At 55.8% G+C, this 14,245-nt stretch overlaps 1 protein-coding gene across 1 annotated transcript in view; it reads right to left on the bottom strand.

The window, feature by feature from the left end:
* Positions 1 to 14,245, bottom strand: part of GLI2 (GLI family zinc finger 2) — a 278,607-nt gene that overhangs the window by 13,655 nt on the left and 250,707 nt on the right. Inside the window, exons 6-9 of the mRNA XM_065931365.1 lie at positions 8,456 to 8,657; positions 6,601 to 6,814; positions 4,868 to 4,990; positions 2,413 to 2,547 (exon numbers count right to left, since the gene is read on the bottom strand). Of these exons, the coding sequence (XP_065787437.1) occupies positions 2,413 to 2,547; positions 4,868 to 4,990; positions 6,601 to 6,814; positions 8,456 to 8,657 (674 nt within the window). The remainder of the gene's footprint in view (positions 1 to 2,412; positions 2,548 to 4,867; positions 4,991 to 6,600; positions 6,815 to 8,455; positions 8,658 to 14,245) is intronic.

The raw sequence follows: 14,245 nt of genomic DNA on the forward strand, positions 1-14,245 counted from the left end.
AAACAAACTATATGATTCCAATCGATTTTACCTGTCTCCTTTCCCTCTTTTTAAATGTGCTCCTAGCTAATGTGAGATTACATGTGTGCCTGGCATTGGGGCTGGCAGCGTCCTTCTCTTGGACAGCGCTGCTGTAGATCTTTGCAGCCTACAAGGCTGCCCAGAGCTGAGCATGTGGACACGGGCAGCCTTGTGAGACAGAAAACCGCTGGGCCCTTCTGCCCCAGGTGACAAGCCAAACTGTTATGCATACAAATGCTAACACCGAGATAAGCAAAATCTACAGCGCTTTGAACTTCCAGGGAAATCTTTCCATATTAGCCTCACTTTCCATTCTGAAAGCTTTTCAAATGATCAAAATGCTTCCTGACAATGCCTTTCATTTTTTTCTTATTGGTTTACTTAGCAACAAATTGTTAATAACTGACTAGGGGCTCTAGCTTATGTGTGTGCCTGGGCCATCCATCTTTTCAGGGGGCAGAGAGAGAGATGGAGCTAGGCAGAGCAGGCTGCCCCCTCTCATGGGACCCTGCTCCTTCCAGGGCCAGATGCAGGTGGTCACCTACAGCCCCAGTGATAGCCCTGGGCCCAGGTAGGAGCCTGCAGCTGGAGCCCTGCTTCCCACATCTGGACTGTCTGCCTTTCCATGAGGAATCCCCTCCCTGCTCCTTGGAGCCGACTCAGTCCTTGCTAGAGCATCTTTTACATCCTCCTCTCCACTCCACTGGGCTTCCCTGGTAGCTCAGATGGTAAAGAATCTGCCTGCAATGCGGGAGACCTGGGTTCAATCCCTGGGTTGGGAAGATCCCTTGGAGAAGGGAATGGCTACCCACTCCAGTACTCTGACCTGGAGAATTCCATGGACTGTATAGTCAACTGGGTCGCAAAAAGTCGGATGCGACTGAGTGACTTTCACTTTCACTCCACCCCTCTGCATGGACCCTCTCCCCATCTCAGACCTTCTCTCTCTCCTCCCTTCATCTTATCGGCTTAAAGCTCACAGCTCCCATGGCCCAGGCTCCACCTCAAGACTTGTTTAACCCAAAGAGGTGGCACAGGTTGAAAAGTTATCTTCGGGTCCCTGAGGGATTAGAGAAGACCCTGCTTTAAAGGTTCAGTATCAGCAGCAATGGATTTGCTAAGAAACTCCAGTCCCCTGGCTGAGAATCTGGGGAGAAAAACCCCAAGGCAAGAGAAACCTAGAGTCTTTGAGTGCAAGCTCATGACAAAAGTAAGCAGGGGGAGTGGGTAGTGTCTTAAATGTGGTTTTACAGACCTGGGGAGGAGGTAACTCATGCGGGATGGCCTGTAGGTTTGACCACTGCGTGTGTGTGTGTGTGTGCGTGTGTGTGTGTGCGTGTGTGTGTGTGTGTGTGTGTGTGTGTGTGTGTAGTTTTGTGTATTTACCCAGCTGTTGAGCTGTCAGCTTGGTGTAGGTTCATCTTTATAGACACTCACTCACTCAAGTGTGTGTGTTGGGACTGGGGGAGACTTATTCTTGACTTAAAGTTCTTTTCTGGATGCAGAGGAGAACACTCGCCTGGTGTGGGGGACAGGGATGAAGAGCTAGGAGAGACCTGTGCTTGGAGGGTTGCTCTCTGTTAAGTGTTTATGCAGGTATCGTAGTCAGCCTTCAGCCCTCTGTAGGGTGGGCTCCACCTCTACTTACAGGAGGGAAAACCTGAGGCTCCCAGAGGTGCAGTCACGTGTTCAGAACAGCCTGGCTAGCTGTGGTGGGGTCAGGTAGGAGGCCAGGCACCTCCCGCCTTAAGCCCCTGTCCCTGCTTCTTCCACTGCACGTTAGCCCGCAGTGGCTGCTGCTGTAGGGAGCTTCGAGGCAGACCCTGAAGACCACACCAGTTTTCATGATCTTCTCTGGTCTCCTGATCTGTCAGTACTAGGCATTTTAAAGCAGCTCAGTCCGTGTATGGGCGTATACATTCAACTGCACCCAAGGACATTGAGAATCTGTGCATGGTCTCCAATGAAGGAAATGACCAATTCCTTCCTCCATGGGAGAAACTTCTTTCTGATTTCAGCGTTGGGTTTGTTATTATCTTGTCGGCACTGGCTGACTTAACCAATCCTCCTTCCCTCTCTGCACTGCCTGCCGGGAAGCTTAAAAAAAAATGAGATGTGTATGTGACCTCTAGCTCAGAATACTTGGTTTTTAATACTATCTTTATTCTGGGCTTTATTTTATTGCTCCTTTTCCTTCTAACTTTCTCATTTTTTTCATCTCTTGTACTACATATGTACTTAAAAGCCCCATTTCAGACATAAGTAAGGCTCTGGTAAGTAATCATGCCTCCCACTTGCCCAGGAGGTGGTTCAGGCACCTCTGGGAGCCCATTCTCGCTACAGAGGACCTGGAGGCTCCGTGAGGCCAGGCGCAGGTGCTCAGGGGCTTACGTGCACGAGCTGCTCCTGGGTGTCGTACTCCTTGGCACAGTCCTCCCAGTGGCAGTTGGTCTCATAGATGACCACCTCAGCCTCCTGCTTACAGTCGTCTCGCTCCAGGTCCTCCTTGAGGTCAGCCAGCTGCTCCTGGGGGAGTGGGGCAGAGAATACCCACGTGAGCCTTGGGCAGCCATCTGGTCCCAGGGAAAGGTCACTGTCAGCCCCGTGAAGGCTGTGCCAAGGACCCATGGGCTGGTCTCGGTGGAGCCACACCTGCGCTCACATACACATCACACGCCTGCACACACAAGCACGCACATATGCTGGCTTGTCATCATGCAGGTGTCCCATCACATCCTGGGTCCAGTGGACACAGCTACGAGAGCAGGAGACAGTGACTTTTGCTTATCAGATATGGTCTCCTCCAGGGAAAGCATTCATAGCTCAGGCTGAGTGCGGGGACAGACACCCTCCCCCCACGGCAGGAGGGTATCTCCTGCAGGAGACAGTGACTTTTGCTTATCAGATATGGTCTCCTCCAGGGAAAGCATTCATAGCTCAGGCTGAGTGCGGGGACAGACACCCTCCCCCCACGGCCAGGCACCCCAGCCCCCGCAGGCGCCAGAGATTCAATGAATCGGAGGTTGCAACCCCCACCTCAGCCTCCCTCCAAAAGCTGAGTGCATTTCTTGGGGCAGGAACCAGCCGCGTGACCCTCCCATGGCTGATGCAGACTCGCACCCAGGACCAGCTTTCCAAAATGCTGCAAGGCCTCCTCCAAGAGGCGGGTTTTAGGTGTCATTTCCCAGAGCACCTTACGATCAACGTTTGCGTTCTGGAAAATGATGACATGTTGTTCAGTAAGTCCCCAGGCAGCAGCACTCAGCCCACCTTAAAAGGAGGGGTGGGAACATTCTGTCCAGAATGCCTAGCAATGGGAGGGGCCTCAGAACGCCTCTGCACTTCCCAGAAAAACTGGAGATAACCTTATAACTCCTCAGGCTGCCTGATCTGCTTATTTCAGAAAAGGTGTGAAAAGGCTGCCAGGTGGACCTGAGCAGAGGACCTGAGCAGGGGCCAGGCCTCCAGATTCAACGGGGCGGCATCCTAGCCCAGGAGTCTGAGGGCTGAAGCCGGGGAGGGACTTGTTCTGTTCTGCCAAGAGAAAGAGCCCGTCCACCTTGCAAGTGAGTCAGGGAGCAAACGAGTCAGGTCACTGAATAGGGCCCTGAGTGACACGGTGACAGCCTCCTGGTGATAAACACCTGTCCTTTCCTGACACGAGCTGGGAGCCGAGCTGGGCAGAGGGAGGGCGCTGTGTGCCATCCCCCACCCCACCCCCTGACGCCAGGTTGAGTGAGGAAGGGCAGCAGGCTTCCCGGGGCTGAGCGCCCTTGCCTGCACCGACCCCCGATGCCCCGCAGTCCTGTCCCCGCAGCTCCAGCGCATTTATCTCCCCTGGATGCCTGCTGTCCTCATCAATTTCAACGGCCCCCGATGATGGCCAGCCGCGTGGAGACCATGCATCATGCGGAGATGCTTTGGCGTCAGTGAAGGGAGGAGAATTTGTCACCAACCCCTGTGTTTGCCTGACAATAACAGAACCTAATATTTCATAAAAATTAAGTGCCCGGAGCATGCCCGATGGCTTACAGGGTTGACAAAGGATGGTCCGGCAGAGGTAGGGGAGATGGGGACCAGAGGTCCCCAGGCCACTTGGTGTCACAGATGCTGATTCTGCAGTAATGGGTGGAGGACTGTGAGAGGCGGCTCCGGGGCTCAGTCCGCACGCTGACCCGCCTAGGAGCTGGGGCTGCATGCCTGCCAGCCTGGCCTTGGAACAAGTGGCAGGATCTCCAGGGACCTCAGAGGCCCATTGTGGGCCTCAGATGGCTCTGTTCCTCTCCTTCCCACCAGGACCTGTCCGCTTTCCCCTCCTGCACCCTGGAACACTCATCCCTCAGCTCAGCACTGAGTCCTTAGAAAACCTTATCTCCCAGCTACTGCCCACCAGGCCCTGTGCAAACCCGGGGGCCCAGAGCCAAACCAGGCACTGTTCCTAAAGCGCCACCTCTCTAAAGCTGAGCGTGCAGCGCAGGAGACAACGTGACCCAGCAGCTGGCGGGGCGGGGCAGGGTGGGGGGAGCCTCTGGGCGGATGTGACTCCTCCTGTCCAGGAGATAAGGCGGGGGACAGATTTCCAGGGAGAGGGAGTGAGGATGGGCCTGAGTGTTCAGGCTCAGTTTTACCTGGGGCTTGTGCTGCAGACCCAGCATCCCTGCCTCAGGAGCACATGGGGAGCAGGGAGCAGGGACACGGCTCCAGCCCTCCTTGAACCCGCAGTGTGCCCTCATAGTCATTCACTTACTCATTCATTCATGCAAGCCGTCCATCACCCATTCCCAAGAGCGTCACGGCCCCTAAGGGATGAGGCCGGGCCCCGGCCCGAGGACGGCTGACAGGTTACCTGTGTTAGGGTCAGTGGGGAGGCTGGCCGCAGGCCGTCAGCCTCAGTTTTGACCTTGCTGCGCTTGTGAATGATGATGGGGTTGACAGTGCTGCTCACGGCCGACTCACTGCTCTGCTTGTTCTGAAAGAAGGGAGCACAGAGGGACCCATCACACGCGGGCAGGACCTCCCAAGTTTTCCTGGGGTTTTACCTCTGGGACCTTCTGCACATAGACCATCTATGTCAACATTTGTGACTGCAGTTTCAGAAACACTCCCTACCCCAACCCCAGCTCGGTTCTCAGGCCAGGGGTACGGCCAGGAGAGCCCAGAGCTTGGCCCATCAGCGCCCTTCTCCCCACTCTGCAGCCTCCACCCCACAGAGATGGAGCAGGAGACCCTCTCTTTGAGAAATGCTGGGGACCCCCACTCCTGACTCAGTGGCCTCAACTTCTCCGCCCTCGGAGTCAGGGGCAGCTCTGGCTTTGAGGACGATAGGGCCTGGCCACTCGGGGAGCAGGACAGAAGAGCGTGGTCCCTTGGGACAAGCAGGTTAGAGCTACAGTGTCAGCTGTTCGATTGCTCAGTCGTGTCTGACTCTTTGTGACGCTCCCAGTCTTATACCATCTCCTGGAGTTTGCTCAAACTCATGTCCATTGAGTCGGTGATGCCATCCAATCATCTCATTCTCTGTTATCCCCTTCTCCTCCTACCCTCAATCTTTCCTTGCATCAGGGTCTTCCAGTAAGTCAGTTTTTCACATCAGGTGGCCAAAGTATTGGAGTTTCAGCTTCAGCATCAGTCCTTCTAATGAATATTCAGGGTTTATTTGCTTTAGGATTTACTGGTTTGATTTTCTGGCTGTCCAAGGGACTCTCAAGAGTCTTTTCCAGCACCACAGTTCAAGTGTCAGGAGATGTGACAAAAGTCGACAGCCACCATCTGGGGGAGGTGCTGGGTGGCTGGCTGGAGGCCTGGGGAGAACTTTCTTGAAAACAGCTGCTCCTAAACTGAGTGGCCTGTGCTTCACCTCAAGAACTGTCACCATGGGTGCTAACCAGGATCCAGGTGGACCCAGGTACAGTGACTTAATATAGGTGACAGGCCCTACTCTGCAGGGGCGTCAGTTCAGGCTGAAAGAGCATTCGGGCAAATCAGGGTTCAAAACACTATCTGATTCCGAGGCCTGTGACCGTCTCACTGTCTGATACCGTCTCCGTGACACCAGTTACATTTCCTCATCTGCAAAACAGGGCCTCGTTCATTCATCAGATGCTCATGGCACTATGTGTGTGCCAGGTACTGTGTGAGTGGGCCCGGGCCTGTCCAAGGACCATTGGGAAAGTCAAATAAAACGGCTGCCACGCTCTAAAACTAAGCTGCATGGTATGAGCCTCGACTCCATCTGTTTCATCCATGCTACGTGCTGTGTATGAAGTCCCTGTATGACGCCTGACTCTGAATCCTAGAGCTTCTCCATTTGCTCATTAGTCTTATTAGACAGGTGGCCAAGAAACTGAGGCTGGGCACTTGCCCACAGGGGGTGGGGGCAGTGTGAAGCCCCAGGCTGGGTCCCCCGACCGGGCGTCCAGCCCAAGGCCCATGTGACCACGTGGTCTCTGTCCAGAGGTATCCTGCCGGCCAGGCCTGTGCCCAGAGTCCTTCCACAAGTCCTTGGCATGACATGGCCACAATCGGCCTTCCCTGGGCTCGTGGAGTAGCTGGTGGCCCCTGCTCTCTGCACCCACCTACCTGATTGGCATCACTCAGACAGTTGCCGCTGCTACTGAGCTGGGGAGGTGTGGCATTGACGGACGTGAAGGCCACTGGCTGCTGGGCCAGGAAGGTGGGCGAGGGCTGGATCAAGGGTGGCGTGTGTCCGAAGGCCGAGCCCAGGCCCCGCTGCTGGCTCAGGATCTGCTGGTAGGCCACGGGGTTGATGGGGTGGGGGAAGGTGAAGGCTGGGCTGCAGAGAAGGGCAGACAAGATGAAGGAGTGGGGTTGGGGTGGGGGGCAGGGTTCTGTGAGGCTCACGCGTCCAGGGCAGACAGGACCCTGCCCAGAGCTCAGGATGGTCAAGTTGTTGACTGCTCCCCATCACTGTGACTTTACCTCGCTCAAGCACCAGCTGTGGCTCCCCACTGCCTGCGGTCTCAGGATGCAGCCTTCTGCCCTGGCAAGTCACTCCCCGCATCCTGGCCCTTCGCTGCTCTGATGCCTGAGAGGCACCCCTGCATCCCTGATGCTCCTGGACAACTTGAACCCATTTTGGCCTCTGAAGTCCATTCTAATGCCCCCTCGTCCAGGAGGTGCATCCTGAGCCCTCTGCTCACATTCTCCTCTTTTCTTGAACTCCTATTGCACTCCTGAGCTCTACCAGGCCACCTGCCTATGAACCAACCACTCTTTCCAGAACAGGATCTATCAAGGGAGAAATGGTACCCTCGGAGGCTAAGTCATAGAAGATGCTGTGGCTTCCTCCTTGCCCTCTGTGGGATCACTTCCCCTGGGGGCTGGAGGAAGGGAAGCCAGCTGCTATGCTGCGAGGATGCTCAAGCAGCATGTGGGGTGGGGGGAGGCTCCCGTGAAGAGGAACTCAAGCTTGCGTCAACAAGGCGCATCCAGGCGCATCCAAGGCTCAAGCGCGAGCCATCCTGGAAACAGATGCCCAGACGCAGGTGAGTATCACTGGCCGACATCTTGACTGCAACCTCCTGAGACCTGAAGCTAAGTCAGTCTCAAACTCCTAACCGTCAGAAACGCTGCAATATGGTAAATGTTTATTATTGTTTGAAACTGCTACCAAACTATTTTCTGGTTTCTGTTTGTTTGTTCTGTCATGCACCAAAAGATAACAGATGCATTGTTATCCTGCCTCGTCCTGGTCCTTGGGCCGAGCTCTCCTGACATTCCCATCTGCCCCTCTGCCCTCTTTCTGGAGGGCCATGGGAAGGACGTTGGCTTCAGTCAGTTGGCTCGGGTCTGAGCTCTCTGAACAGCTGATGGCTGCCCAGAGGGGACAGGGTGGGCAGTGTTGAGGAGGTCTGGGTGTGCCATGCTGTGACCCAGGAGGGGGGCTTCTGCCAGCCCAGACACGTGAAGGCCAAGTCAGTATCATACTTCCAGTAGCCCCAGTGCTGGTCAGTGACACCCACTGAAGTATTAGGAAAGTCGCCTTTGACTTTATGATGGAAGCTTTCATAACAGGCTCGGTAAGGGTAACTAATCACATCAGAAATTGTTTGGTGGGTGAAAAACAGGCTCATGAAGATGTACCCAAATGTTGGCACATTTCAGCATCAGCCCTACTGGTTTTGAATTCATGGACTAGTCGCAAGTCGGCTGACTTACAAATAGAGCAAGTCCTATAAACAATAAGCTGCTACTGGATAGCACAGGGAACTGTATTCAATATCTGGGATAAAACATCATGGAAAAGAATGTGGAAAAGAATATGTGTTTAACGGAATCATTTTTCTGTATAGCAGACACTAACACAACACTGTAAATCAACTACACTTTAACAAATTACAAAGCAATGCAAGTCGCGTCTTTCTCCTGGGATGGCCTGTGCAGACCCTCCCCTCTGCGCCCCTGCCCGGCTCACCTGAGGGCGCCGGCTGACAGGTGTCCGTAGGAGCCGCTGGCGGCCGAGCTGCTGCGGGAGTTGTTGATGTAGGCCACCAGCGAGTTGGGCGAGGTCCGGATCATGCGCTGGAGGTCGAGGCTGGCATCTGAGAGCGGGGAGATGGACAGCGCCCGCTTGCGGCTCAGGCGGGGCGTCACCCGGGGGCTGGAGAAACGCGATACTGTGGAACATCCAAGCCAAGCCGCATCAGCATGATGGTGCACGCCGGGGGCTGGGACCGGGGATCGGGACTGGGAGGACGCGGACGGTCCGACAGGCGCTGCAGCGCTGCCCCTGTCCAGCTGGGGGCGCTGGGGCACGGGCCTCCCAACCTGCTCACCTGCAGGACGGACCTGTCCACACCTGTGGGCCGAGCAGCTGTGTCCGAGCCTCCCCTGTTAGACACGCAGAGGCCGGGACTGCATGCAGCAGCGCTTACAGCCACGACAGCCAGGTACAGACCGGAGGTGAGCTGCCTGGGGCCTCTCCTCAAGGGAGCCCGCCTGAGGAGCCAGCATCAGGCCAAGAGGCAGGGCCCAGCAGCCCTCCCCAGGGGCGGGCAGCCACCTTTCTGGCTTCTCACAGTCGGCTTAGAGCTGCCAGTTTTGCGCATTTGTCTACTACATAAATGGAAGTATCTTCTCCTCCAGCGTCCTGCATCCAGCATGACCAGCTGTATGATACACAGGCGCGCACCCGCCTACACGCTATCTGACTGCCGTGAGCGCTCTCTCCCCTCCCGCACACACACGCGCAGCTGTGGGGCGCGGGGAGGACCTGCCCCCAGCAGGGCGCCCTGTTCCCGCAGGCTGCTGCTCCCAGCCTCTCCCCGGCCGTTCAGGGTTCTGTTCTCCCCTCTGGACACACAGAGGCCGAGAAATGACAATCACTGGACGACGAACCACCTGCCAAGGTTTCCAACTTCTCCAGACCCTCGCCGGGCGCCCTCCCTCACTGGAAAGCGTGGGCTCCACGGCTGTGCTGAAGAGTGAGGCGTGCCTGGCACAGGGGCATGCTGGGCCCCTGCCCACCCCCTTCCCTCCAGCGGCTTTCAGCCTCCCTGGGGCTGGAGGGGTTGCCTGTGAACAAGTGTGGCGGCTGCTGGAACCCAGCCTCTGATGCACATGGCCGGCCCGGCCCGGCCCACTCCCACGCCTGGGCCTGCTCAGACCCAGGAGGTCCTGCTCCAGGGAGACAGGCTGTCCTGGCCGCAGGGTCAGCGTATCAGCGTGCCACACCACCAGCACTGCAGGAGCACCGGGGGCAGGGGTGAACCCTGAGACCCTCTGAACGCCCACCCCCAGGGCCAGCTGGCCCCCGAGAAAGCCCACAGCCACCAAGTGAAGAAGCCTCCGCTGAGCCCTGCCCCACTGCCTCCCGCCCTGGGGGGCGACCACGCCTGGCTCCCCCTAACCCCTATCCTTGGTGGGCAAATCTGTGAATCTTTACTGCTGGGTCCTGAGGAGAAACACCTCTCTGAGGCTGTGCAGAGGGTAGAGGTGGCCACGGAATCCTCTGACTGCAAGGGGATCCTGGGATTTTCTTTCCTAACTGTCTCCCTTATGGATGAAGGAAGGATGCTGGGCCCAAGACCAACGGCCTGGGGTGGGGTGAAGGCTGGTACCCTGTGTGTATGTCTGTACAGGTCAGCTGCATGGCTTGGGGCAAACAGTTAAGCTGTGCAAGGCTGGAATGTTCCTCCATGTCCTTAGTATAAAATGGGACCCCTTTCAGCACTGGGTCACCAGGCTGCAGTGGGATGACAGATGCTGAGATGGCTTGGGCACTCTGAAATACCCCCCCGTTGCAGCATGCATGTAATTGTAGACTTTGTTTTCAACCAGAAGGATTGTAGCAATCTTTGTTTTTGTCTGTGCATTCTGTTGGGTTCTGAGAACTGGGGCTTGTATATCTTTTAGGAAGCAGGGCTATGGTGGGTACACAGAAGGTGCTCCATAGATGCTGTGGGGGACACGGCCTCACAGAGGGGCCCGGGAGCACGGCTGGCTCCCAGGCCAGCCGGTGACACACTCAGACCACGTCACCATCTTTCTCTTGTGGTGCTAAGAATCCCAGGAACACAAGGTCAGCCTGACGGAGCCTGGGCTGTGCTGCACGCACCCATCTGAGCAATCATTCTGGACCAAGAACAGATACATCCTGGCCCGTCAGCAACTAGAGACGGTGTGTATCCCTTTGGTGTGGTGGTTGGATAAATGCCTGCTTCTGGATTTTGATGTGACGTATAACCCAGCGATGGACACTACTTAGGACATTCAGACCCACTGTTGCAATTAACAGTTACCACTGACCCCCTGGCTTCCCCGGTGGCTCAGACGGTAAAGCATCTGTCTGCAGTGCAGGAAATCTGGGTTCAATCCCTGGGTTGGGAAGATCCCCTGGAGAAGGAAATGGCAGCCCACTCCAGTACTCTTGCCTAGAAAACCCCATGGACAAAGAAGCCTGGTACGCTACCGTCCATAGGGTCACAAAGAGTCGGACCCGACTGAGCGGCTTTACTTTCACTGTCTCCCAAGAGTGTCCCCCGGGAGTTGGTGATGGACAAGGAAGGGCTGCAGTCCATGGGGTGGCAAAGAGTCAGACACAACTGAGTGACTGAACTGAACTGTCCCCCAGGATGCAAACCCAGCAGCGCAAATAAGAAACTGAGGTCTGGGGAGGTCAGAGACTTGCTCAAGGGCAGGATTCGGACCCAGGTCCAGAGGAGCCCTAATGCGTGGCTGTTCTGGGGCCTCAGTGTCCACTTTCGGAGAGGTGGGCAGGGGCGGGGCCAGCAAGATCTCACCACAAACTGCTTTCCATTCCCCACTTTCAGCAGCTCCGACAGTGAACTTTCTGACAGCAGTTGCCCACCTGGCCTCCCGCGTCTGAAGGGCGGCCGCCCTAGTTCAGCCCACACAGCCCCCTCCTGCAGGGCTGGGCCTTGTGGGCATCCACCACCCACAGAGCAGCAGAGCTGGGGAGTGGGAGTCGGCCTGACGAGCCCTCCTCATCTCCCTCACAGCCGAGTTGCCACTGAAGACCTCCACTCCTGTTTCTTGACTTCCACCAGTCCAGCCCACCATTTGCCTAAGGCATCCCAGGGCCCTTAGCTGACTGCCATCCAATCCACACTCCTCACTGTGGCCAAAGCAGGTCACATGCTTGTGTCTGCGCACACCTTTCCGGAGCTCCCGCTGCTGTTATGAAAAAGGCACAAGTCCTCACTGTGGCTTCCACAGTGGCCCTGGGGGTGCCCCCGCCTGCCTCCCTCGCCAGCCTCCTCCTGTCCCCGGCACAGGGCCTATGCACATACTGTTTCCTTTGCAGTGCTCTGTCCTCAGCTGGGTCATCACCTTCCCCAAGAAAGCGTCGCTGACCTCCTGGAGTTGGGCTGCCCTCCCCCCTGCCCCGGATGATCTCAGGGCGCCCCAGTCCCTTCTGAGGGGGTTTGAACCCTCCTGTGCATGTCTGGTTGCTCCTGCTCCTCCTGCGTCCATGAATCAGGGACAAGGGCTCCCTGCTCACCACTGAATCCCGACACTGGGATCAGCTGGCTCTGTGGTCAGCTCCGTGGAGACGCTAAACACTGGGCATGGGGCAGAGGCCTGGTGTGTCGAGGGAGAACTGTTCAACGTCAGTATTTACTGAGTGCCCGAGGGTGTCTGTGACTTAAGCATTTTAAAGTATAAAGCAGTTTACTCTTCACAACTGTCCCATAGGGAAGGGGCTATTATGAGCCTCGTTTTACAAAGGACAAGACAAGAAGTTTGTCCAAGGTCTCACAGCCAGGGGAAGTAGAGAATGATTGAGAAGCAGGACACCAGAACCACCACCTCACTGCCTCTGCCCAGGAGGCGAGGGCAGATAGCCAGGGATGGCCCTCATAGGCTCGGGGGCCCTAGGTGGAGACACACCCCCTCACAGCACCGGGGGCACACTGACAGACTGACGCATAGTGCTGTCCTGGGTGTATGACTTAGCTTCTCGAGCCTCTCTATGCCCATCTGTACAATGGGTGCAGGGCAGCAGGTTTGCCCTGATGACTCAGGGACAGCACCATGGACAGTGCCTCAAACCCAGTGGATCTTCCAAAATAAAACTGAATTAATATGGCTTCTTTAGGGGCAAGGAGGACTCTTTTGGTAAGCAGGGTGAGCTTAGAGCTAATAATGGAATAAAGTACAGCAAATCTAGGGAATTCCCTGGCGGGCCAGTGGTTAGGCCTCTGTGATTACCCTGCACCAGTTTGATCCCTGGTTGGGGAACTAAGATCCTGCATCCCTGAGCAGCCTTAAAAAAAGACAGCAGACCTAGAGAGAAATGACTGGACCACACAAGAGGACATCTGTCCCTAAACACTCATCCGTCCATCTGGGCATCCTCTAAGCTTCTTAATTCTTATTTACTGGGTTCACTCCTTGTTCATGATCATTTTAAAGGAAACTCTAAGCAAGATGTAAAAGTGAATCTTTCGAAAGACTTCTATTACTTATGAACTGGGTGGCAAATGGGAAAAGACATGGGCGGGCTGAGATGTAATATCACACAAATTAAGAAATACACACATCTTTGTAATATGCTAAAAAAAGGATTTTGCTACTAATATTTGAATTCCCACCCTCATGAGCACCCCCAACAAGAGGAAACAGGCCAAATCTGACAGTGATATTCATCTCTGTTATTCCCACCCCTCAAGGGAAATATGTTTATTAATGTGCCTCTTCCCTTGATAAATTACTAAATAGAAAGAAAAGCCTGGCACTCATTTCCCGTGGCTTCTCCTGTGATTTATGACTGGGATTGGTGGAGTCGTCACGTCCATTCATCTGTGGACGCCCCTGTTCTGATAGCCAACAGCCAGTGGGTGACCAGCCACCTGCCTGCTCTCACCTGGGCGAACGCCAGATGCGACCCCCTCCTGTCATCCCCTGCATCTGGAGCACGTTTAATCCATTAGTCGTTTCTTCTGCTCATTTGTGTGTTGGTTCAAGCCCCCAGCAGACCCTTGTACAGCACAGGCCTGGACGCTGTGGGGGCTGCAAGCGAGGATGCTTGGCCTCGTCTCCTGGATCTCAGAATCCCAGCGAGAGGACACAATGGTATCTGCAGCTCCAGGCAGGATTCGACAGATACCACCTAAGCGGGGTGAGCCCAGGTAACCCTGGAGTGCTTGCAGGGGTGGGAGGGGGAGTGTGGCCTTTCCTGGGGCAGCTGGGATCAGCAGGAGATGTAAAAACAGACCCTGGGCCTAGGAAGACCCAGTTTCTGACCCTGTCTACAGGCTCTGAGCTGGGTGTCTTTGGTGAGTCGCTGGACCTCTCTGGGCTGTTTCCTCACCTAGCAGATGACCAACAGCACTAAAGGCTACTGAGCAGCATATCACACACAGCTCTGAGTGGGCCTTCTGTGGACCCAGGAACCTGGGCTGAGCACAGAAGGAGGGATGCAGCGAGTCTGGCTCCACAGGACCCAGGCAGGGCAGACCCTGTCCTGGCCCGACACCCCAGGAGCCTCCTCTGTGCCAGATGCTGTCTGCAGCCCGGGGCTGGGGCGCACCTTCCCTGGGGACATCTAGCCTCGGGTCAGGGGCTTCCCAGGTGGCTCCGTGGTAAAGAATCCGCCTCCCAATGCAGGAGAAGCAGGTTCAATCCCTGCATTGGGAAGATCCCCTGGAGGAAGAAACGGCAACCCACTCCAGTATTCTCGCCTGGGAAATCCCACGGACAGAGGGGCCTGGCGGGCTACAGTCCACGGGGTCACAGGCAG

Source organism: Muntiacus reevesi, chromosome 3 (genome assembly GCF_963930625.1).
Source record: "Muntiacus reevesi chromosome 3, mMunRee1.1, whole genome shotgun sequence".
NCBI classification, from domain to species: domain Eukaryota; kingdom Metazoa; phylum Chordata; class Mammalia; order Artiodactyla; family Cervidae; genus Muntiacus; species Muntiacus reevesi.